At 39.0% G+C, this 22,926-nt stretch overlaps 1 protein-coding gene across 1 annotated transcript in view; it reads right to left on the reverse strand.

Annotated features, from left to right (window-relative positions):
• Positions 1 to 776: 776 nt before the first annotated feature.
• NUDT14 (nudix hydrolase 14) overlaps positions 777 to 22,926 on the reverse strand; it is a 58,425-nt gene continuing 36,275 nt past the window's right edge. Inside the window, exons 3-5 of the mRNA XM_021554491.4 lie at positions 17,803 to 17,867; positions 12,647 to 12,884; positions 777 to 2,312 (exon numbers count right to left, since the gene is read on the reverse strand). Of these exons, the coding sequence (XP_021410166.2) occupies positions 2,072 to 2,312; positions 12,647 to 12,884; positions 17,803 to 17,867 (544 nt within the window). The 3' untranslated portion in view covers positions 777 to 2,071. The remainder of the gene's footprint in view (positions 2,313 to 12,646; positions 12,885 to 17,802; positions 17,868 to 22,926) is intronic.

Here is a 22,926-nt window from a genome sequence, read left to right on the forward strand (position 1 = left end):
CTCTCTCCCCAGCCCTGGGAAGCCTCGGCTGCTGCTCTGGTGGCGATGGCTCCTCGGTGGCTCCTCGGTGTCACCCTGATGGCCCCGGCAGACGCCTCCTGCGAGCCCCAGCACGCTGGTGAGCGATGGGGAACAGCCTCCTGCTGACCAGCAGGAGCTGGGGCCAGGTTTTGGCAAGCCTGGCACTGCCCCTGGTGAGGTTTGGTACATTAAGAGGCACAGTCACAGCGCCTTGGAGGGGCAAAATATTTTATTTTTCCCTATTTCTGCATTATACAGAAAAAAGGCTTTTGACATGTATGTGTACAAGCTGCTGTGTGACCAGTAATTTTAGTGGAATCAAACAGAAACTTTGGTTACTACAGCCTGGAATAAAAGGCATTATTTATTCTGTGGACTGTAGTAGTTCATAAAGGCCTCAGCAGCAATCAGGACACACTGTACTAGACAGAGCAGTGGAGACCCCACCTTGAAACACCTTCCAATGTAAATACATCAGACAGACAGAATTTATTTGCTTCTCACAATAACTCAGCCCTTGACTCACCATGGACCAGGCCCAGCTCAACACAGCTGTGTCTGAACTTCCACAAATAGCCTGACTCCACAGACAGAGGCTGATCCTTCTTCCCTGGCTTTCCAAGGACCTTTCCTCCCTGTCATGAGGAGAACCAGCAAGCAGCAATTCTAAAAGCTCATTTAAAAAAAACCAACTTTTTTATTTATACACCTATTGAGATAAGCAGTGATTTAAAATCAGCCACTGGACACCATCAGACACCTCTGCTGCATTTATTTCAGCTGTTAAATTCAAGTTTGCATATTTGCAGTTCTCTTCTAAACACACTTAGCACCTCAGTACCCCTGGAGGCATTCATAATATGGGCTTGTTGATTAAGTCAGTGGATAACATAACCCAGTGCATAATTAAATTGCCAGACTTGATTCTGTTTCATTCATGCTCTTAACAGTTTCACAAGACAAACAGTCCACATCCAAACTACACTGATAGAACATGTACTATATGTTCTAATTAGACCACTTTATTAAACCAAATTAAATCAAATTATTAAATCAAGACGTTGATTTTAAAAGACATTCCTCAGTACATCTGTGCAGGTTGCATAGGCTTTCATGTAAACTGCACAAATCATGATAAAATCACAATAAAGCACTTCCAATCATTAGACTCCAAGAAGTGTTATCTGAAGGGTAAGTCCCATTCCTCCCATTTGGGTGGTAAGTAAATTGAGATCACAGCAAACCTCAGAGAAATCACTTGAGTTAATCACCTCATAGTCAAATTAAAAGAATTTGGCCTCTCTGGTCCCGCTCTAGAGGACAAAGTTTGATCTAATTTATCAACAATTGCCCCAAAAGCAAAGAAAGAAGCATGTGTTCCAGCAGAAGCCCCCATCCTTCACCCCTCCATCACCATCACTGCTGCCCAGCATTGTGATGGGAACAAACAGGAGCACATAATCTTACAGCTGCTCCATTGTCAAAGTGACACGTTAGCAGGATTTACAGACCTGTTTGCTTATGAAATAAAGGTTTGCATGTTCAGAAATGCAAACTCCTCCTCTGCACAGGAGCCACACACCACAGAAAAAGCTGCTCCCTAAAACAGTGCTGAACTCAGGAACATTGTTAAGTATCTGTGACTATTAAGGTTTGCTGATTTCTTAAAAAAAATAAAACTGGCAATGAATGCACAGCTGTCAGTATGTACAACACGGTGAGAGGCTCCTGAGACAGCTGTGCTGAGGGCTTGGGCAGCTCCTCAAAGCAGTGCTGTGAGAAAGGAAAACTGGACAAACTGAACACATTCACTTAACCTTTGCACAAAAATCACCATTTGCCTCTCCAAGGCAAATCCTGGCCCCAGTGCAGCCAGTTAGTGTTTTGCTAATAATGGAAACTGTGTGAAGATTTTAATTCACATTTTACATCCAAATTTATTTAAAGAAAAATTTGTCATGTGAGAAGTTGAGTTGATTGAGGCAGGCAGATTTGCAGTTTTCTGCATGCACAGCACCAGCAGAAAAGCTTTCCTTAAAATCATGGGGCTTTACTTTTTGGGTAGGTTAGGTGCTATGTTGTTGTGGAACCACATGAAGCTGAAGATGACACCCATTGTCTTTGGGAAAGTTTCATCATAAGCGAACTTCATGGATTCTCCTAAAGGTATTTCCACAACTTCAATCAGCTCTCCTTCTTCAGGCTGGCCACCTCCTTCACTGGTTCTCATCTGGTCGTTTACTTCTGCATAGAACAAAGTCTGCCTAGAACCTGTCAAACCAACTCCAGACCTGGAAAAAAGCAGAGAGGAAACTCTGGTTTAGATAGAAAAAAGGCTGCAAGGAGCTAGGAATGGAAACTTGGGTCCTTAATGTGTGAGACACTGAAAAATTGATTGCAACTTTTATGCAGAAATATCAACAGTTTTGAATACAGTTCCATATAAAATAAATCCATTTTCAAATATATTCTTTGGAAATATGTGAATTTGGGTGAAAATAAAGAAGGAAGATTTTGTACTGGTGAATTGTTTTCCTACACACACTGAAGTCAAGAGAAGTTCTTCCAGCTGACCTCAGGGAGAGCAATCTGCAGGATGACTCACAGAGATGCACAAACAACAGGAAGAAGCTCCCCAGTGTATCTGTGTGCTGTCGTGCTACATTTGTTTGCTTGTTTTTACACAAATATTTAGATTCTTTACTCTTAAGAAGATTATGTCCATTCACAGCTGGAGTCCTCCACTCATGGACTGGATAGGTAGAGAAGGGAAAGGCAGTCTGAGACTCGCTCTCTATCCTTCCTGAACTTTAGCCTTGACCCAAATGGACCACTGTAAGCACGCACATGTCCAAAGTAATTCAGTCTCCCTGCTAAATTTGCTGCAGTGGATTTAGCTGAGGATATTTTAGATTATGTAGTCTTTCTTCAGCTAGACTGCTTGCTGTGTATTATACTTCTTATTTGTTAATCCTCTATTTCCTTAGGACTATTTAATTTAGGTATTATTAAATAAGGGATAAGTAGATAATCCACTCATTTAGTCCTTCCAAGAAAATATTCACATTGTAATTGCAATTTCTTCATTTCACATGATTACAAGCGACTTTTCACATTAAATCTGGATCCAAAGTTCACTGAAACTATGAATGAGGCATTAGGGCAAGATGAAAAATTAGCTTCCATATTATTACACATACAGAGGATTCTCAGATTTGTAGCAGTGTTATGATCTCAGAGGGTATATCCAGATTTACCCAACCATTAGTCAACTAAATCTTTCAGTTAATCCAGCACACATCACACCCCATAGCAGGAATTAATCATTTGTCTCTCAGTTTTCTAAGAACACTGGCAATTATTTTGTTTGGATAGTTAGTAGTGACTACAGAAGTTGGTTTCTAATAGTGACTATTGAAATTGATTTCTTATATCAATATACACTTTAAAAAAATACTGAATAGGCAGCGAATCAGTGAATTATTTTCCTAAAATTACTTCTGATGCATTCTGTGACTTTGGACAAGATGTGTCACCGTGCCTCCAGGATCATTCCTATGAAAAGAAACTTGACCATCTTTGGCATTTTCAGGAACTCTGAAGGTTGATATTGGACCTGTTTCATTCTGTGCTCATCACTTTATCCCAGTGTTAGGACTGGGCTTTTTGATCTGAAAAATTTGCAAAGAATGCAGTTTTCTGGTTGCCATGAAGAAACACGGGACTGTGTATAATATATTTAATGTCCTGTTATTTATGATGAGTATCAAGTCTGACACCTTCCTCTGGGGTGCCCCACCTGGAGAATTAAAATGATCCTAACCCGAGTATTTCCATGTCCACTTGATATTATATAAAGGTTATATACAAAACCAGAAAATTTATACAAGAAGTACTTCTATAAGAACATTCTGACTTGATTATTTACAGCATAATCTCCTTCTATAGCACCTGTGACCATTTCCTTATGAAATAGCTAAAGCTGTGGAAAGCAGTTCACTTCCACACATCTTTTTTCTAAAGGAAAACCAATTTCCAAGGTGCTACACTGTAAGACTCAGGCTCTTGCCACCACAACTCAAGTAGCAGGATTGATTTCCATATGGTGTAATTTCTTTGTACTTATTCACATGATATTCCCTTGTTATGAACTAAATATATGAAGAGTAGCTACTACACTTAAAATACTTGAAAAGATGAAAGTCCTGGAAATCAAGGTCTTTCCTTTGTTATGATGCCCAAAGTTATGGTATTTCTTCACATCTATTGGCATATAATTAACCACCGAAACGAACAAACATTTCTAACAATACATATTCAAGGCAGGACATACCCACATGATCATTTTCTCTTACTTGATTATCTAACTATCTCTTCTCTGGTGCATTTTTGCCACAAGATATTAGTTATAACAAAATAAAAACTTCCAAGTGAGCTATAAATAAAACTAAAGAATGCTGGTATTAATACTTTTTACATTCTATTCTACTCTTTCCTTCCCAAACCACCAAAATCGAACATTTCTAAGCCTACCTAGAATCCCTTCACTATTTATATGGCTACTTTGCAGACTGTTGCAGGATGTTATTTATAAATATATTCACTCCTTTAATTTGTTGTCTTGTGTCCCTCAAGGGAGTTGACAGTTATTTCCAATTTGATGATACTGAACTGGGAGGAGCTGTTGACTCCTTCAAGGGCAGAGAAGCCTTGTAGAGAGACCTCAATGAATTAGGAGAGGGGCAATCACCAACCACATGGAGTTTAACAAGAGCAAGTGCTGGATTCTGCCTTCAGCATCCTCAGGGGGTGCAGCAGAGGCACAGGCAGCCATCCCTTCACTCCTGTGGCCAGCAGCAGGACCCGAGGAGCTGAGTCAGGAGAGGTTTAGGTTGGATATTAGAGAAAGGTTCTTCAGCCAGAGGGTGTTTGGGCAGTGGAACAGGCTCCCCCAGGGCAGTGGTCACAGCACCAAGGCTGACAGAGCTCAAGAAGCCTTTGGACAACACTCTCAGGCACAGGGTGTGGCCCTTGGGAGTGTCCTGTGCAGTCAGGAGCTGTACCTGATGATCCTTGTGGGTCCCTTCCAACTCAGCACATTCCATTAGTCTCTGATTCTAAAAGACTGTTTCAATGGTTTCAGAAAGAAGTTCAAAGACATAGAAATATACTTGAATTCTTAAAAGAGGCAAATATCTTACCTTTTTTCACTTGCTATTTTATTCTCTAAATGCTCTGGCTTACACTGCCAGTTGATCATTTTTGCATAGATCCGCATGGACTGCCCTTTACTAAATTAAATATTCTTCAGTATTGCTTACTGCTGTCTTTCACAACATTTCCACACTGCTAATGTACCCTGCTTGTCCTTAGAAAATTGCACAAAAAAATCAATGCTATTCACATTTTATCTGTCTTAGTACCTTTGGCTTTTATAGAAATCAGAAGTTAAATTTGTTGCTTTGACTCTTTTCAGGTAGAAGTAATAAAGCATTTTTCCATATAACCTTGCAAAACATTGTACATTTCAGTGATTTTGGGCACTGGAAGAAAGCAGAGAGGAAGAAAGTGGGTCTGACTGGTGAATAGGCTATAGGAAATATTATGTTTGCAGTGTGCTTTCAGGTTTATCTGTCACTAGGAATTTTCTCTGCTTTTGCAGAATTACCTGCATTTTCTGAGTGTGCTGCTTAAGGAATTTTGATGTGCTTTTAGTCCTATTTATACGCCACTTTCTGCTACTGTCTTCTTCTATCCCACATATGTGGCATATACTTTTCCTTACCCCAGTATTTCCCACTATGAATAAAACACTTTTGCCATGGTCTAAAATGAGTCACCTATTAACAGCTATATTCATTAGCTGTGAAAATCACAGGGGTCAGCACACCCGAACTGCAAGTGATGAGTTTCAGCCTGGGAAAGCCACCTTCCTGATAAAGGTGCCTTCCTGGGACAAGAGAAGCTTGGCTGGGGGGAGGGTGAGCAGGTCTGAACTCAGCACCAGCCCATGGTGAGACTTCAGGCTTTGGTGTGAGCCCAGGGTTTAGCAGCATGCTGCCCAAACCCAGCACGTCATGGCTCACACTGACCCAGACCTACTAAGCCTGGCTTGACCTCAGCTGACTGTTCCAGCTGTATTCTGATGTGTCTGCACAGGGCTTGACTGATTTGCCACTGGGGGACAAAGGCAAATGATCTACACAAAACACAGCTCAGTTTTGTTGCCTCTTCATCCTGAGGATGGGTTTCCTCCAAGAGCTGATGGTCTTTCCAGTAAACAGCTACAGGGCTCACAAATACTCCTTGTCAAGTCATTAGGGCTTAAGCTCACAAGCCATGTAATTTCAAGAGAGAGATTTTAAACCCCAAAACTCTATTAGCACTAAACTTTCTGCGTTGCTTCAGAGAGTTAGAAACCTCCATTACCTTTGACAACAGCAAGTCTAGGAATGTAAGCATGTCAAAGCAAGGATACCAAAGTCGTATGGTTTTCATCACAACAGTAACTTATATATAAGTTTAACACATCAAAACAAGATTGTATGCTGCCTTCCCATATTTCATTTTGAATAAAACACTCAAATAGTGAGATTAAATCATGCTATGGCTTTTAAAGCCCTGGGCAACACCAGAGAAGAAACTTCTGTAGAGTGACTGGAAGCACTTCTCACCTCCTGCCCAGGAGTGGGACTGGCAGGCAGCACGAGGCTGTAATTACAGTATTTCCATCTACTTCCTCCTCAGACCAGGGGAAACACAGGAGGCAGATTGTCACTCCAATCTGTTTTTGAAACACGGCCATAGCAGCTACCACAAAGCCTTTGTTTAACTGTTCCCTTTTATCAAATGCACGAGGAAATACGGCGCTCGAAATCGAGCTCACAAAATGGGACTTCTCACTTGTCCCAAGTTCATGAGCATAAAAACACAGTGCATACATTTTTTATCAGAAATGGGAAACGGTATCTTATAGCTTAAAAGAAAAGGTTTAGTAGTGTCTGAAGCCACAAGTGAGACTGAGTTTGCCAACATTCCTTGAGCTTTTGCTTCACAATGAGTGTGCACACGTCTGCATGTCCATGTACAAACATGTTGGCAATCAGGGCCAAAATTCAAAGCTTCTGGTTCAAATTAGCTTTGCCTTTTCCTCGTGTCTGGGTGCTCACCTATGCCAACCAAGCATCTCATTAATAAGTATCACATTTGTAAATATTATATTTTTAATTTGAAGAAACAAGCATGTATGAGAATGTAAACAATATTTTATACTCTGCTGCAACATGGGGAACAAATAAATTGGTTTATCCTTGTGAAGACTTATTACTTTAGTTCAGATTTCTGATAGACAGCAATTAAAAGCTAAATTTCTTTAATGTGTTAATATTAAACAAATACAAAATCTATACACAATCAACATTCTTATCAACACAGAAATATATCTCTTTTTTTGGTTTTAATCTTACATAGTTAATGTCCAAATTCCTGAAAGCAATATATCTTTTTCTAAGACATAAGCCATCTGGATGCAAAATTTGGGTATAGAGTGAATACATAATTCATGTTTACAAATAAATGTGACACAAATCTCTGTTATTCATGCTTAAATCAAGACCCACTTAGGCATGCAACATGTAAACTGATGATCAGTGACATGCAGCTCCTATTGTCACTTCTTAGGACCTTTGAACAGTTCTGACATTATAAGCAGCAGGTGCAGGCAAAAAAGCACAGAAGTAATTAACATAAAATTATATTACATTATGCCATCACCCAACAGGTGTACTAGCAGGTGATCTTTCTAATTATAATGCACTCTAACATTTTCAGGGCTTTTATTCCTTCTACATAAAAACCTGTGAATACAAACCATTTTTACCTCATTGCACAGAGGCTAAAAGCCATGGCACAGTAATTGGAACATCCAATATTAATTCTCTGAATGCTCTTCTTGTACACTTTGGAAACAAAAATCAAATGTAGGAAGATTAAAGTAAGTACCTATTTTAATATAGTCAGTCCTTTAAACTAATCCATCTGATTTCTTTGCAGTGAGGCTGAAAACCTACAGCTCCTATTGTATCCAGGTCAGAGGCAAGAGTATTTTACAGCCCCTGGGAGAAAATAAAGATGTAATGAAGGGAAAAGGAAGCTGAACTAGAAGCTCTGGTTCAACTCTACCCTGACGTTCCGAGGTGCTACTGAAGTCCAATTAATTTTATAAATATTCTTCAGGACAACCAACATTTTCAAGAACTAAAAGAAAATACTTTGCAATAGCAACAATAACATCAAGGAGAACAATAACAACAACAACAACAACTTATTTCCCTGCCCTTGTCTTGGAAGGAAACACCTCAAGGCAGGGCAGATAGCTGGAAGCACTTCAACCTAAGAAATTAACTCACAGCTGAATTTCAGCACATGGGATTCTATCAGAAAACTGCTGGGATACCATGACAGAAAGAAAATTGTTATATCTGGTACAAGTAAGTCCAAAGTAAGACGTTCACTTAAAAAATTTTGCATTTGTGAAAAAAACCCCAAACATTAAAGGAAGCTCACAGATTTCTTTCAGAGCTTTTAAAAATGTTGAATTTAACTGCAACCTTCAACCTTCATGAACCCTCAATTTATAATTATACTACAACTGGATTAGCTTTATTTTGTTGTTTTATTATTGAACCAGGTAATTCCTTTATACCCCTCACATCAACCACCTATGCTATTTTGGACTGATGCCATACATACAACTGACAAGAATTCAAGACAACAGCAGCCACCAAAACTTCCTGGAAGTCTCCGAAAGTAAATTAGCTGCAGCCATAATTTAAACCAACACTTTTTCAATACCAAAAGGAAGTTACTGAATCCCAAGCACAAATGTAGAAAATTGTGGAGTGATGATACTAAACTCACCACACAGGCTACAAACAATGCAGATTCTTATCGGAATGATCTCTCCTCTGTCTACACAGCAACATGAACCATCTGCATTTTAATTCATCTCCTGTCGGGCATTTTTCTATAATAGGAACAGATATTTCTGACTTTCAAAGTGTGATTACTCTGTCCTCTCCAGTCAAGTTCCTCTAAATATGTCTGTGTTTCTTGTTATCTGCCCCCAACCCAGCCTCCTTCCCTCACCACACCATACTGTCCTCCTGCTGCTGGAACAATTTGTTCCAAAGACTCTTTCTCAAATGGTGCAAATTCCCCAACTCCTGGCTTCTTTCCTGATCCCTCACTGACTCCACAGCTCCTCTGTGGATAATTCAAGGTAATTAAGTGTGAGATCTGCTTAATTCACTGTCTGACTTCTATGTGATGAGTATTAAATCACTGGAGCTTTGACAGAGCTTAATAAGGGGTCCAGTGGCTTAACTCCATGTTTATGAATTACCTGTGGCAGTACTGGGGTCATACTTTCCAGATTAGCTGAGAAGCACTAAAAAAAAATCCCACAAAACCACTGCTACAGGCCCTGATAATAAATGAGGAAAATCCCTGCTACCTTCAGATTATCTCTAACCTATACAGTTATAAAACAGAGGACAGAGCAAAGTTAAATACAGTCTCAATACTTTCCTCTTTTCCTTAGAGAATTCTTCTCTACCACAAAGAATGTACTTTCCCCAGGTCCATTTAGTTATCAGCCTATGATTTTTCTGCATTTTTTCTCCATCTCTTCTTCCTCTTTTTCCACTCAAGGTTTTCATATTCATGTTTTCCCCATAGTGTAAGTTCTCCCTATGGATTGTCCATGCTCCATCTTCCTTAATCCATTAGGCATAGAAATATATTGACCTCCCTAGCCAAAACCATTTCTCCCTTTCCATTTGATGTGTCTTTGGCTCTTCATGCCCTTCTGTCAGGTCTAGCTCAACTCCTGCTTTTATTTCAGTCAGGCACTTCCCTTCTGATGACCATGATTCCAGCAAGGGGTGTCATTAGGAATACAACTCCCTGCTTTCAGATAAAAGGCTGTGATGACACAGAATATGGACAGGAGGTGAATGACAACGCAGAATCATGGAATATTCTGAGCTGGAAGGGACCCACAAGGATCATCAGGTTCAAATCCTAGTTTTGAGACAGGGAGGCATTGTGGAAGATAAATTGCATCAATAATGTAATGCCTCTGCAAAAAAGGCAAACAACAAACTGCAGTGTATAAAGAATGATCTGTGAGACTAGGGGAGATAATGCTTCCACTCTATCCAGGAAAGCCCCCACTAAAGTACTGTGCTTCACTTTGGGCACTTGATTTTTAAGAAGTGTGCAGACCAGATGGAGAGAAGGCAGAGGACAGCAGAAGGAATGATCAGATATCTAGAAAATATGATCTGAAAATACAGACTAAATCAACTAAAATAGTTTTGCACAGGCAAAAATAAAATAAAGGGAACATGCTTTAACAAGGAGGTGGAAGGAGCAGAAGTACTTCATGTCCACTGGGGACAGAGTATTAAGTGTCAGTGTTGAAGTAAAGAAAGGGAAATTTAGGCAAGATATGAAGGGAAAGTTGCTTTTGGTACAGACAGGCAAGACACTCCAGACAGAATGCCAAAACCCTCCAAGAGAGGCCACGGAATGATCCGATTTGAGAGAAAGAACAGATGCACATTTGTCACAACTGGTGCCAGTCTAGCTGAGGCTGATCTTTGCAAGAGGAGCCATCTAGAGAGAGCCACCCAAAACTCTGACCTGAGGCACTGGATCAATAAATAATGCAGAGCAGCTATTACACAGATTGTTGGGATGGGTGATAAGAGTAGAAGTGCAGGATGCATTGCAATTGTAATGGCATGCATATGCATTAATGCAGTGCTTTATGCCTGTGTTTTGTATTGACAGTCACAGCATGAAACAGCAGCATAAACCACTTGGAAAAACTTACTACAGTTAGAAAAAGCCCAGGAATTCTTATATGTAGTGCAGTCATTACAGAAAAAAATGTCCTTAGGAGACTATAAATGAACAAATTACTTCCTGTCTTTGCATTGAATCCCCAAGGATCAGAAAGATATCACAATCCTTGGCTGGAGGAAAACAGGACACTACAAATAGGAATAATAGAATAAAACCCTAATAATAGAGCATGGGAAATCACAAAAAAACCCCTGTGAAATATCATCTTTGAGGTGTCAACCTCATAATTATTTAAAAATGTAAAAATTATAAAAATTGTACAGGCCCTTTTGACTTCAGCATGGATCTCCATGGGTAGAAAGCTGTGTCCACATGGACAATGGAGGATTACGAGCTCTTTGCAAGGATCTCAACAAAGAAAATCCAAATTGTATACACTCTTCACAACTCAGTGCAATAAAAAAAAACCCAAAAAAAAAACCCCTGAATTAACAACCACCTGTAACATAGAAACACATTTATCAACATCAAAACACAGAGTTTTATGCAGATAAAAATCATTCAGTCAAACATCTGCACTAAATCTACAACCTTCTACAGGAATTGTATTCTACTTTTCCTCTTTTGCATTTGTATGCACATATACGTACACATACATATGTATATATCTGCATGCAGCAGCCTGTCAGTGTCACCCAACCTATGAAATTCTATAGACAGCTTTTGCTCATAAATCTGGAAGACACTTTTTCTTTCAGTACAACAAACCCTTAATCTGGTTTCAATGAGTTGTAAAAGACAGCTCCTGTGATTCACCCCCTCCCCTCAACAGAAGCACTGCTTGTTAATCCAGCAGGAAATAACATTTGCCAGGATTGACAGCTGTGGATTTGTATTCAATTCCCAAATTAAAAACCAATGACAGCGCCTAGTTCAATGGAGATGTCAAGTAAAATAAAGAAAGTAAAAAACCTGCTGCTTTCTCTGTAAAATACAAACATACATACATTTTGGATAACAATACTAAAAGCTGGGAATGAGATAGAATAGGATTAAAGCTGTGTGCAAAGTTTCTCTTCAGAGTTTTTTTCCACCAACACACGCATTGTATTTTTCCACTTACATATTAATTTTCCCCTTTACTCCTAATAAATGTTTTAAAACATGTTAAAAACTATTTCAATAACTATTTATAACCCTGTGAAAATACAGTGTAATAATTTTGACAATCAACTCTGCAAAATCTTCAATTATTGTCCAATTCAAAGAAGCTTTAATTACAGACCAAATATTAGGAAGAGATCTAGTGCCACAGGTTCTCATGCTTCTGCAAAATCATGTTAAAGTCTAATGAGAGAGTATCTTGGGCAGTTTCTATTGTTAATCTGAATAATAAGAATTAGAGATGGAAAACACCCAGTATAGAAAAGATGGGCTGTTTTCTTGTGTTGTACCAAACTCTGAGGAGCCAAATACAACATTTTCCCGTCCTAATTGTTTTTGGAATAAGTCACAATAGTATGATTCTTCCTGGGAATTAAACCCCATAATTATAATATTGATTATATAATTCTAATTCCTTACATTTCTGTAAATACTCCTCTCACTTGCTAAAAATTACACCTTTCTTGTACCTTCAGATGTCCACATTCCTCCAACACTCCATTTAAACAGGGCAAGAGGGAACATTCAGGCCACTTCAGCAATCTGTGAAACAACAAAATGCTAAGTGCTGTAACTTGCTGCTATTTACCTGTAAGAAGTGATCCTCCTGAGGCCTGCAGTGGAAACACGATAGCCACACTCTTCCAAGACTTCTTCACAAGCAATTTCTTCTAAAGAAAGGCCTGGCTTGTCCACAATGCCAGCACAGAGTTCATAGGTCACTCCAACCACAGCAGGTAAGGGATTCTCCAGGGAAGTGAAGCTCTCCTTATCCTGATTCTCAAAGACTTGAGGATGATGCCTTTCAGTTTCACACATGTAAACAGCTTAAAAAAAAAAAACCCAGAAGAAAAAAGAAAAAGAAACAAAAGGCAGTATGTTAGTCTCTTCATATTAAATATAAAAAAGGGTGGTAGACAAATTTTGCCTGGAAATTAACAGCCATGAGAGTACTTGAGAGTAACAAGGAATTCAGCTGTGTTATCTGTTAAAATAATGACACACAGAATTGGAATTTTAAAGAACAAAGGTTCTCTTGCCATGTCCGTAAAATTATTCTTTAAACTCTTGTTTCTACTTACATCATCTGAAATGAATTCATGCACACCTTAAAATAAATAAAAATTGAAAAAGGAAGCTAGTTCATCCAAGAAATCTAAGTGCCACAAGCACCACACAACTCCCATTAGTTGGGCAATGCAGATATTGGGATTTAATTTAAACTATGCAGTTATCTTGCAGGGAAGTTGGGTTGCACATAAAGTACCATGTGCACAATGATGAGTCTTTCAGCCTGTCAACTCAGCTGTTATTTAGAAAGGCTATGAAAAACATGTATGTTTGTTTGAAAAAAAAAAAAGTCCTCTTTTGAACATATAATTCCTTGCACAGATTCCTTGTAGAGTCTGAAAAAGACTTCTTGAACTAATCTACGAACAGCTGCCACTGTAATGCACTCCTCAATAAAGTGCAAATGTCAGATTTTAGTCCTTATTTAAGCAAAACCTCTCACTGATGTCAAAAGAAATTTTGCTTAAGAACTGCAGGACTGGATGTCAACACACAAAGAATCCCTACTGACAGACAACTTCAGATCATTGTAACTTTAATATACAGGCATAATTCCACTTGTTTTTCCTTGAGATTTCCTTATGTCTATCCCCTTGCTTTTCATGAAAGGTTTCCAAGAGAGTGTTATAAACCACCCTGAATAAAACTGTTTTAAACTTTGAACCTATTTTTATTCCATTAAAATATTTTACATACATACTTCACATACACGTAACATGGTTTTCAGATTAGTTTCTCTTTTATTTCCCATTCTAAATCTTGCAGAATTGATAAATAACAACTCAGGTTTAATAGGCTTTGTCCTTCCAGATACTGTAGCTTGGTATTTCTTAAAAAAAGGTGTCTGGAGAAATGTTGCTGAATAACAGTGAAGTACCACAGTGACTTCTTAAGCACTTGGTCTCTGAGGCAGAGTCTACACCCCAGCAATCTGTGCCTGGGCTCTTTCTGCAGTGCTCATTTTGACACCTCAGAAGTGCAGAATAGCAAGATCTGCACTTGAAAGGGAGATGTCCAGATCAATATCCAAAATCTAATCTTCCTCCAGAAGTTAAAACTTTCAAAGCTGCTAGTCTTAGGTGTATCCAGGTATTTGAGATTCAAACAGGTATGGATTGGAGTTTCTATTTCTTACTTGAGAGACGTGAGTTAGAGCTCTTTTTTTTTTTTTTTAAAGCACAGCATGAAGCCAGAAAAAAAATACTCCCTGCCAGCTCTAAGGGACAGCTCCTTGAAGGGTGTCTATTGTCATTATTCCAAAAACTTCTAAAAGCTAGGAAAATTATCATAAATGACAACCACATCCAAGATTTCTCTGAGACGAGCCAAATCCTCTGAAATCCTTATTTCTTTTTTAGTACTGACAAACCCATATCAAATAATTTAAAAAGGAACAACACATGCATGCCATTAAAGGCTTTGGGCACTAAACCAGGATGCAGGTAAGAGTGTGGGATACAGACATATGAAGCTGTGACTTGAAAGTGTTAAAAGTCTTCTGTATCCCTGAAACCCATCCTGTCATTCCATCAGACACCTGCCATTCTCCTTCTCCCTCAGCACAACTGGGCCCCACGGAGATCAAAACCTACATTCCCAGAAGGACCTAATTCAGCAGTCCTCTTCAGAGCAAAGTCCTGTGATATGGCCACACTTCAAGCCCAGGAACAGTTTTTCTCTGTAGATAAGGAAGAAAAGAAGCAGTACCAGCCACTTCTGTAAGAGCCTAAATATTAGAGCATTCACCAAGGAGTCTGATTATGAATTTACTATCACTTGGCTTGCAAAAGTTCAAACTCAACTCACAGATAAGAAAAGCCTGAAAAGCCAAACTGCCTTCTAATGTCAGGGAACAGAGAATCTCCCATAACTCTCTTGAAAGTGCAAAACTGACTGCACAAGTGATGCACTGGATGATGAAGAACTGGATGGAAAAGCAATGTGTGACCTACTGACTAAGGCACACTCTTCAGAGCGAAATCTGTGACCCTCCTCTTCCTCACCAGAGATTGTCATCTTACTGCAAATCCACAGAGGCTGGAAAGCAGATTCCAGAAGCCCCAGCACAGTCACCCACCCACTTGTCCCATGTCCATTGTTCCCTTGTCTTCTGACGCTTCCTCAGCCAGGAATTGCCCCTGCACCATTGCTGGGCAGTCTCCTCCATCACCAGATGGACACGGCCATGAGCGGCAGCATGGTGAGGAACCAACCTGTGCCAGGGCAGCTTCTGCCTGCACATCAGGGACAATGACAACAGAAAGGGCTGTCAGCTTTGGAAAAGGCTTCCCAAGGAAGTGATGGAATCCACATCTCGACTAATTACCCTGGAGGCACTTGGCTGTAAGAAAGTTTCCACTCAGAGTGGAAACTCCAGTAGAATTGATGTTCTCACCTTCCTTTCTGTAATGTGGGACAAAGGATAGATGGTTCAACCAAACAGAGCAAATAAGATCACTGCTGCTATTAAAAGCAGCCTTTGTAGGACACATACAGGGACTTATTTGCTGTCCCTAAACAGAAGAAAACAAGAGTACAGACTAAGGAGCCAGTGGGGTTTGGCTGTCTGGGAAGGCGCTGGCTTGTCTCTAAACTTCTGACTGCACTGGAGTTTTGTACCTCCTGAAACAGAATACGGCTTATGATTCAAATCTTTGATACTGTTCATTTTAAGTGAGTGGAAAAACAAACATCACAATCCATTGAAAGGTCATTATCCTTACAGTTAATGAACCAGAGAACATTTTCATAGGTCCCAACCCTAGCAACATATCATTTTATTGTATTTGAAAATGTGTGGTCAATTGCCTACCAAAATAAGCATGGACCAATCCCATTGCAAATTAGTCATGAGTGAGGTACATATACAGAGATACATGCTTATCTTTCTTCTCTCTGTGTGATTTCATGATCATTCAAGATGATCTAATCCCAGAGCACACTGTTTGCCTCACTGATCATGTGCTTCTGCCACCCTCGAGTCAGCATGAACTCCTTCAGCTCCCTGCTCCTCAAAGCCTCCTGTCTGCAGCCATTCTGTTGTGGCTGCATAAGGGCTGCTGCTACCAAACAGAATGGGAGGCATGGGTGTCTTTACAAGCAGCACAGACATCAGTGGGAAAAGCTGCTCCTGCCAGCACAGCCTAGGGAAAGGTGAGCACACCTGGCACCAGCACACGTGCAGGGGACGTGCCTGCAGAGCTGTTCCCTCACAGCAACGAGTGATCACCTTCCTGGTGGGACCCTGGTGGGATCTGGCAAGGAGAAAAGCCTCAGCCTTTGTCTTGGCTTCATGGACCAGGCACCAGGGCAGACATTAGCCATGGAATGGAGATATAACTATAACAACTATAACCATAACCGTAACCATAACCATAACTATAACTATAACTATAACTAACTATAACTATAACTATAAATATAACCATAACTATAACTATAACTATAACTATAACTATAACTATAACTATAACTATAACTATAACTATAACTATAACTAACTATAACTATAACTATAACTATAAATATAAATATAAATATAGGGATGTGAGTAATGCAGGGCATTGTTGAGATCACTGAAGTCCTGTGGCATATCTGACTGACCACTGGGCCCAGGACCAGGTGTTGGAGCAGCACCAGCCTCTGGAATGGTTTAACTCCAGTCTTTTGGGGCTGATTTGAGACTTTCATAGAGATAATGCAATGAATGTGTTGCTGCTCAGTCCATATATATACATGTGTGTGTATATATATATATGTGCATGCACAGATATGAAGGCTTCTCCCTAAGATTGCTCAAAGAGAGCAAGAGCTAGGGGAGCCATATATTTGCTGGCAAATAAAAGACAGTGGATTAGTGATGAACAAATAACCAAACACTTTATACAAGTCAATTAGCACTTGATGAGAAGGATGCACTCTCAGTGTAACACTGCTGCACAGCACTGGAGAGGCTGTGATCACTGTCAGGAAGAAAGGGCAGTGTGACACTATCCTAGAAAGTTTTTTATGAAATCTACCATGAGCAGTCTTGAAACGGTCTCTTAGCAACAGTCAGTGAAATACCTTGTCCTTTCTTTTAATTAACATGCAGTGAATACACATTTAGTTTTTAACTTCCAGGAAGTAAATATTGCTATGAATTAAAATAACTGATACAAAACCTCAGAAAAAAATGTATATAAACTTAAATTCAAAATAATTGGTAAAATGAAGTTGTCCACATACTGGTGAAAAAGCATACACTCCTGAATCTCCCTCATTTCAAATTCCCAACTATACAATGCACAATGAGACAGTACAAATAAAAATAATATTTAAGACAAAACAAAACAAAAAGGAAAATACTGTGCTTCTGTACAAGTAGGTCAAGAAGGAACTTCAAATTAAAGCAATTTCTTGCACGATCATTGTAGAGCTGTTTGCAATTCCATCCAAAAAAGGACAATAACCAGCCCAAGAGCAGAATGTAAGACTACCCTGATCATTCGTTTCATCTGTAATGGAAATTTCCCTGGTTAGAAATTCTGACTAACTGAAAAGGATGGGCTATCATACCAAGAAACAGAATATAGAACAAAGATTTTATCACCACAGATGCACCAATTTTAACTGCTAAACCCTTAAAAGCTTGCTTCACTAGAGAGCAAAAGTAAATGTAAAAGAGAGGATTACCTGGGCGGAACTGCTTCACCACAACAAAGCACTGCCGAGAAGTATTAAAGATCAGGATTGACACACTGAGGAGGAAGATAAAAAACACCAAAGATCAATGCTTTATGAAGGATTAATGCAGAACTATTAAACTTAAATCTTGTGAATTTAATTTCAACTTCATAAATACATGTAAAATTTATTACTAAAGCCTCAACACAGCAAGGTCCTTGTCCAAAATCCATCTAGAGGGATAGATAATGGATCATGTTCCCAAAGCCCATGACAATTTTGCTCAAAATTAAGTCCCTTTTGTCTCCTGGCATGCAAAATAAGCACCAATCAATTCCTTCTTGCTAACAAGAACACCACCACCACACCCTCTTCCAGTCTAAGAACACTGGTGCTAGATAGCAAAAAATCCTTACAACTAAAAACATTTTCCCCCTTATACCAGTCTCAAATTAGGACAGTCAAAACCTCAGGCACAGTCTAGTCTCATTCAGAGCCAGTGATTCTGTAAAAGCATAGAGCATCTCCTATCTGCAGCTACTGGCTGAGCTCAGGTTTCAAAACAGATACCATCCAAGTTCAGTTTTGTACAAACTTAATCTAGTAGCTTCACCTGCTACATTCAGTGTTCTTTGGTTGCTTGCAGTACATGTCAGGGGACACCTGATGGGCTGAGTATTTGGATATGCTCTTGTTGTGTAGAGTACTGATTTCTCTGCTTGCCTAACACACTCTCAGATTTACTAGTTTAAGAAGATGCAGACGGAAGTTTTTCCCCTTAGTTGGTAGCCCACTGCCACCTGAGAAAACAAGTGTGTATTTTGCTCATTACTATGGCAGCATTCTCTCATTTGTTCTGCCTCACTGTATGCAATTGAGACGTTAATTCATTATTCTATGAATTCTACAATGGATAAGACTCACAATGGCATATTTGCAGGGTTGAGTCAAACTTTCAACTTTCCTTGTAAAAGAGCTGTATATTTATTTTCACTATTTGATTTAATAATGAAGTCTCAAGCTGCCAAAGAAAATGCTATCTGATGATTATTAAAAACAATGTTAATGTTTATTATAATAATATATAAAAGCCAAAACAGAATGGAGAAGTCCAGATGTTAGTATTTATATTCATGCTTCTATTCTCAAAGACCTGTACTGCATATTGATGGCTTCCTGCCCTGGGAGATGCCATTTGCAGACAATTTTAAAGAAAAGGTTTTAGCCTTCAGAGAGGCTGGAGGAGAACATTCACTCTGTTTACTGGCACTAGGGTTCTTTCTGGAATATCTGTGAGTTTGTTGGAAAGAAATGAAGTTAAACCACACACCATAATATTTTTAACATTACTTAAATATTATTCTTTTATTCTTTGATTTTTTTTTTCTTTTGCATGACCATTCCTCTCCCCAAAGCAGTATTGTCTGAGGGCAGACACTGCTCTAAATAAAAGAGGAAAAGGAATTACTGCTGCTGAACCTTTGTTTTTTGTCCACGGGCCCTGCCTGAAACTGGAGAGAGCAGCAGCCTAAAGCTGCTGATGAAGAGTGGAAGCTTCCTGAAGCAGATGGTTGCCCTTTACCTTTCTTTACATCCACCACCCCAGGCCCAATCTTTCCTTTGGCTTGCCTTCTTCAGCACGTCTCATTAAATAACTCATACCAACTCATTAAAAATGGCTCAGCTATTAGACATTATTTTTTCCTAGGAGTCAATCACTTGAGATTTTTTATGGAACAGATGGGAAAATTAAAAACAATCTGTCAGAATTAAGGAACAAGATCAAATTAGCTGGAAAGGAGTAGCAGCAAGTTATTACAATTGTCTGCTTCTCACACCATCTTGAGATGAGAGGGTACAGAAATGGCACAAATCTGTACAACTTTCTATTTAATTACTTCTAATTTTCTGAGAGCCTGACAAACAATTTTGAACAGAAATGTACATTTTTTAACAAACCACAACACACAAGCTTGTCGGAGTTGGAGAGTCATGGAAGAGAAAGTTCAGAATTACATCTTCTTAGGAGGGGTAACATTGAAAATGCCATTTGCTGTTTCATTTTACAAAAAACAACATAACATGAAATATTTCCATAGGTCACCAGGTCTGTAACTTCTGAAAACCCACTGAAGGTTGCATTCAGGACAGTTATTTGAGTATTAGACAAAGTTAGAGCAAGATAATTCAACTGAGCTAAGTAGAGGAGCCTCACTCCCATTTTCAGTGGGTTTCCTTAGAACGACCCAAGTGGGTTTATATGATTGGTCTGGCCTGTAAGGAAAATATTTATCTTCTGGAATTTTATACCATCATACAAAGAATTCATTACAAAATCAGTTTGAAATTGCTATTTTTACAGATGATACAGGCTATTAAAAAGAACTACAATGTTAGTAGTTCCATTAGTAGGTCCAAATACATCTTTCAGTGGTGCCATACCATGAGGTATTACAGATGCTTCAAGGCAATTCCCTTCGAAGTATTACAACCAGATCTATTTTAGGGTATACAATACCCTGTTTTTAAGTGAGGAGTAAACATACAAAAAAATTAAAACATCCACAAGGACTTTGGTGAGCATCTCCACAACTGAAAGATACAAAAAAGAAATTAAGCCAAAGTTGTACAATTGGGAAAAACACACAGAAGCACTAGAAAAGAAAAAAGAAAAAAAAAAAAAGAAAAACAAACAAACAAACAAAACCCAAAAAAAAAAAAAACCCAAAAAAAAAAAAAACAAAACCAGCCACATTCCCTAAAAGAAGGCAGTAATACTATACAAGAATTTAACCTAAAACGGGTATCAAAGGTCCTAATGTAATAACAGGCTTCTTGTCTCAAACAGGAGCACAAAACCACTTTTTTATTATATTTCACAAAGGAAAGCAATACCCAGATATAAAAGGATCATGATAAATCCCAAGCTTCCATCCATGCCTTAGAACAAGCTGCACTAAGGAAACAGTCTCAGGTCAGATCTGCTAATCTTTACACTTTGTGTGGCAGATTACTTTTACCATATTCCAGAGGTGGGATCTCTGCTGGCTATTCCTCCAGCAGCTGACTCTGGGGGAAATCAGAGGTGTAAAAGGGGAGCTCAGGAATGCAAATACCACTGCCCAGTGAAGGAGACTTGGCTCCTCCACACCACATCTGTCGAGGCTGCATTAGGAACTAGAGCCAAACAGAAAAAGAACTTATTAAGAGATGACAGGGTGTGTGAAGTGTCTTCCAGGGCTGGTGAAGACCACAGACCTACTTAGCCTTCAGCCCAATCTCATCCTCAACTTCCCACTGCAGTAGCTCCCACTCATTTTATACATAAATCACTACTCTAATTACAGTAGTTTTCCCCAAAGAAAGCAGGCATGTAAACAGTTTACTATGCAATGATGTAGAATATTGTTCTTTCTATAAATATGGGAACAATTAGAGTAGCTTTAAAATATTTTAAGAAAGATATGTACCTAAAATGTTACATACACAGAGCATTTAACCTGTACTTGAGCTGTTGTTGTACTCAAGTTTGCAGGTGAAGTGTGTCTGGTCTTGGCACCTTGCACAATGTTTTCTGAAAGGGATTTCAACTATTTGGCCAAGGCTCTCATGTAGCATTTAGCCATTTAAACTTCAAGAAATCCCTGAGTGAAAAAGGTATTAGGATTCTTTGATGGATATCTGACTTCCCTAAACTAAGTCAATGTGCAGAAATCAGACAGCTGACCCAAGGACACTGTAACATACAAGTGCACAAACTTAATTCCTCCTCCACCTTTAAGACTCTTAGGACAAGAGAAAATACCCACCTGAACACAACCTTTACAGCTGAAAACACCACTGAGAATAGTTTAGAAAATGACTCCATTGTGTGCCATAGAAAACTACATTTTTCCTTCCCCCAACACAGTAATGCTGATGCTTTGTGATATTCCAGCTCAGCAGACATTTAACTAGAAATACTACAACTTCATGCTCTCAAACCTGAGAAAGGAAGGTGGTGTTTCATGGAGCAGCACAAGACACGCAGCATTTGACCACAGCAGCTCTGAGGTAGGGGACAGATGAAAACTGACATCCTGTTAAAATGTGCACACACACATATGGACCATGCAAAGTTAATTCTTTTGAAATACATCCCAGCAATTGAAATCAGCAAATTAACTTCACCACAGCTTCTTAAATGTGTACTTCTAGGGCTATAGAGTTAATCCACATGCAACTGCTGACACTTACTAATTACTTTTCGTGAGACAAACTTTCAAAATCCTTTAATAAATAAAGATGGATTCAGTCTTTCTTTATTCTTAGATGTGGTCCTAATGCTGACTTTACAAATGTGAATTTCGAAACTAAAAAATAATTTTAGAAAATCCCCACAGTACAGCAATAGCAAAGACAAGGACAATACTCTTGCACTTCTGTCAGTGAGCTAAGACTCTCAAAGCTGGAGATGAGGACTTTCAATGACAATCCTGTACTAATAACTAAAATACTAATACATTAGGTAAATTATGAGATAACAGAGGCAAAGAAATTGACCTTTCTTAAATCCTTGTCAGATCAACTCTGGAGCTGCTTGTGTCAAGCATTTGTGGGTATGTGTGTGATACACACAAATTGTGATCAGAAATGAACAGTGGAAGATAAAGCACCTAAAAAAAGACTGATATTAACACTGGAAGCCAGGACTTCTCAGCTATTAACTTCAGCCACTTTCACCTACTTTTGAAGGTTAAGAAGTATCTCAAAAATAGTTTAAGGCTTGTAATATTGGTAAGTGCTGCCTAGAAAGAATAATCTCAGCTCCATGGGGGAGACTTTAGGAACTAACGATGTATGATTTCTAAAAAACCACAACAAACCAACCAAACCAAACTACCAAAACCCCTCCAATACTACTAACACAGCGCCTGCAGTATTTCAGTTACCATTCTCAAAGAAAAAGGAATGGCAGATTCCAAAAGGAGACACAAAAACAGTGTGCAGAAATAAAAGCAAGTAAGTGATTTAATCAGCCCCCTTGACTCTCAACAGATATTTGGTTTTAAAATTCCCTTTGATACAATCAGAAGAAAATAATCAAATGTAGTGTGCAACCACAGAGGTATTTAGAGATGCATTCATCTCTGC

Source organism: Lonchura striata, chromosome 5 (genome assembly GCF_050655825.1).
Source record: "Lonchura striata isolate lonStrDom1 chromosome 5, ASM5065582v1, whole genome shotgun sequence".
Taxonomy (NCBI): Eukaryota; Metazoa; Chordata; class Aves; order Passeriformes; family Estrildidae; genus Lonchura; species Lonchura striata.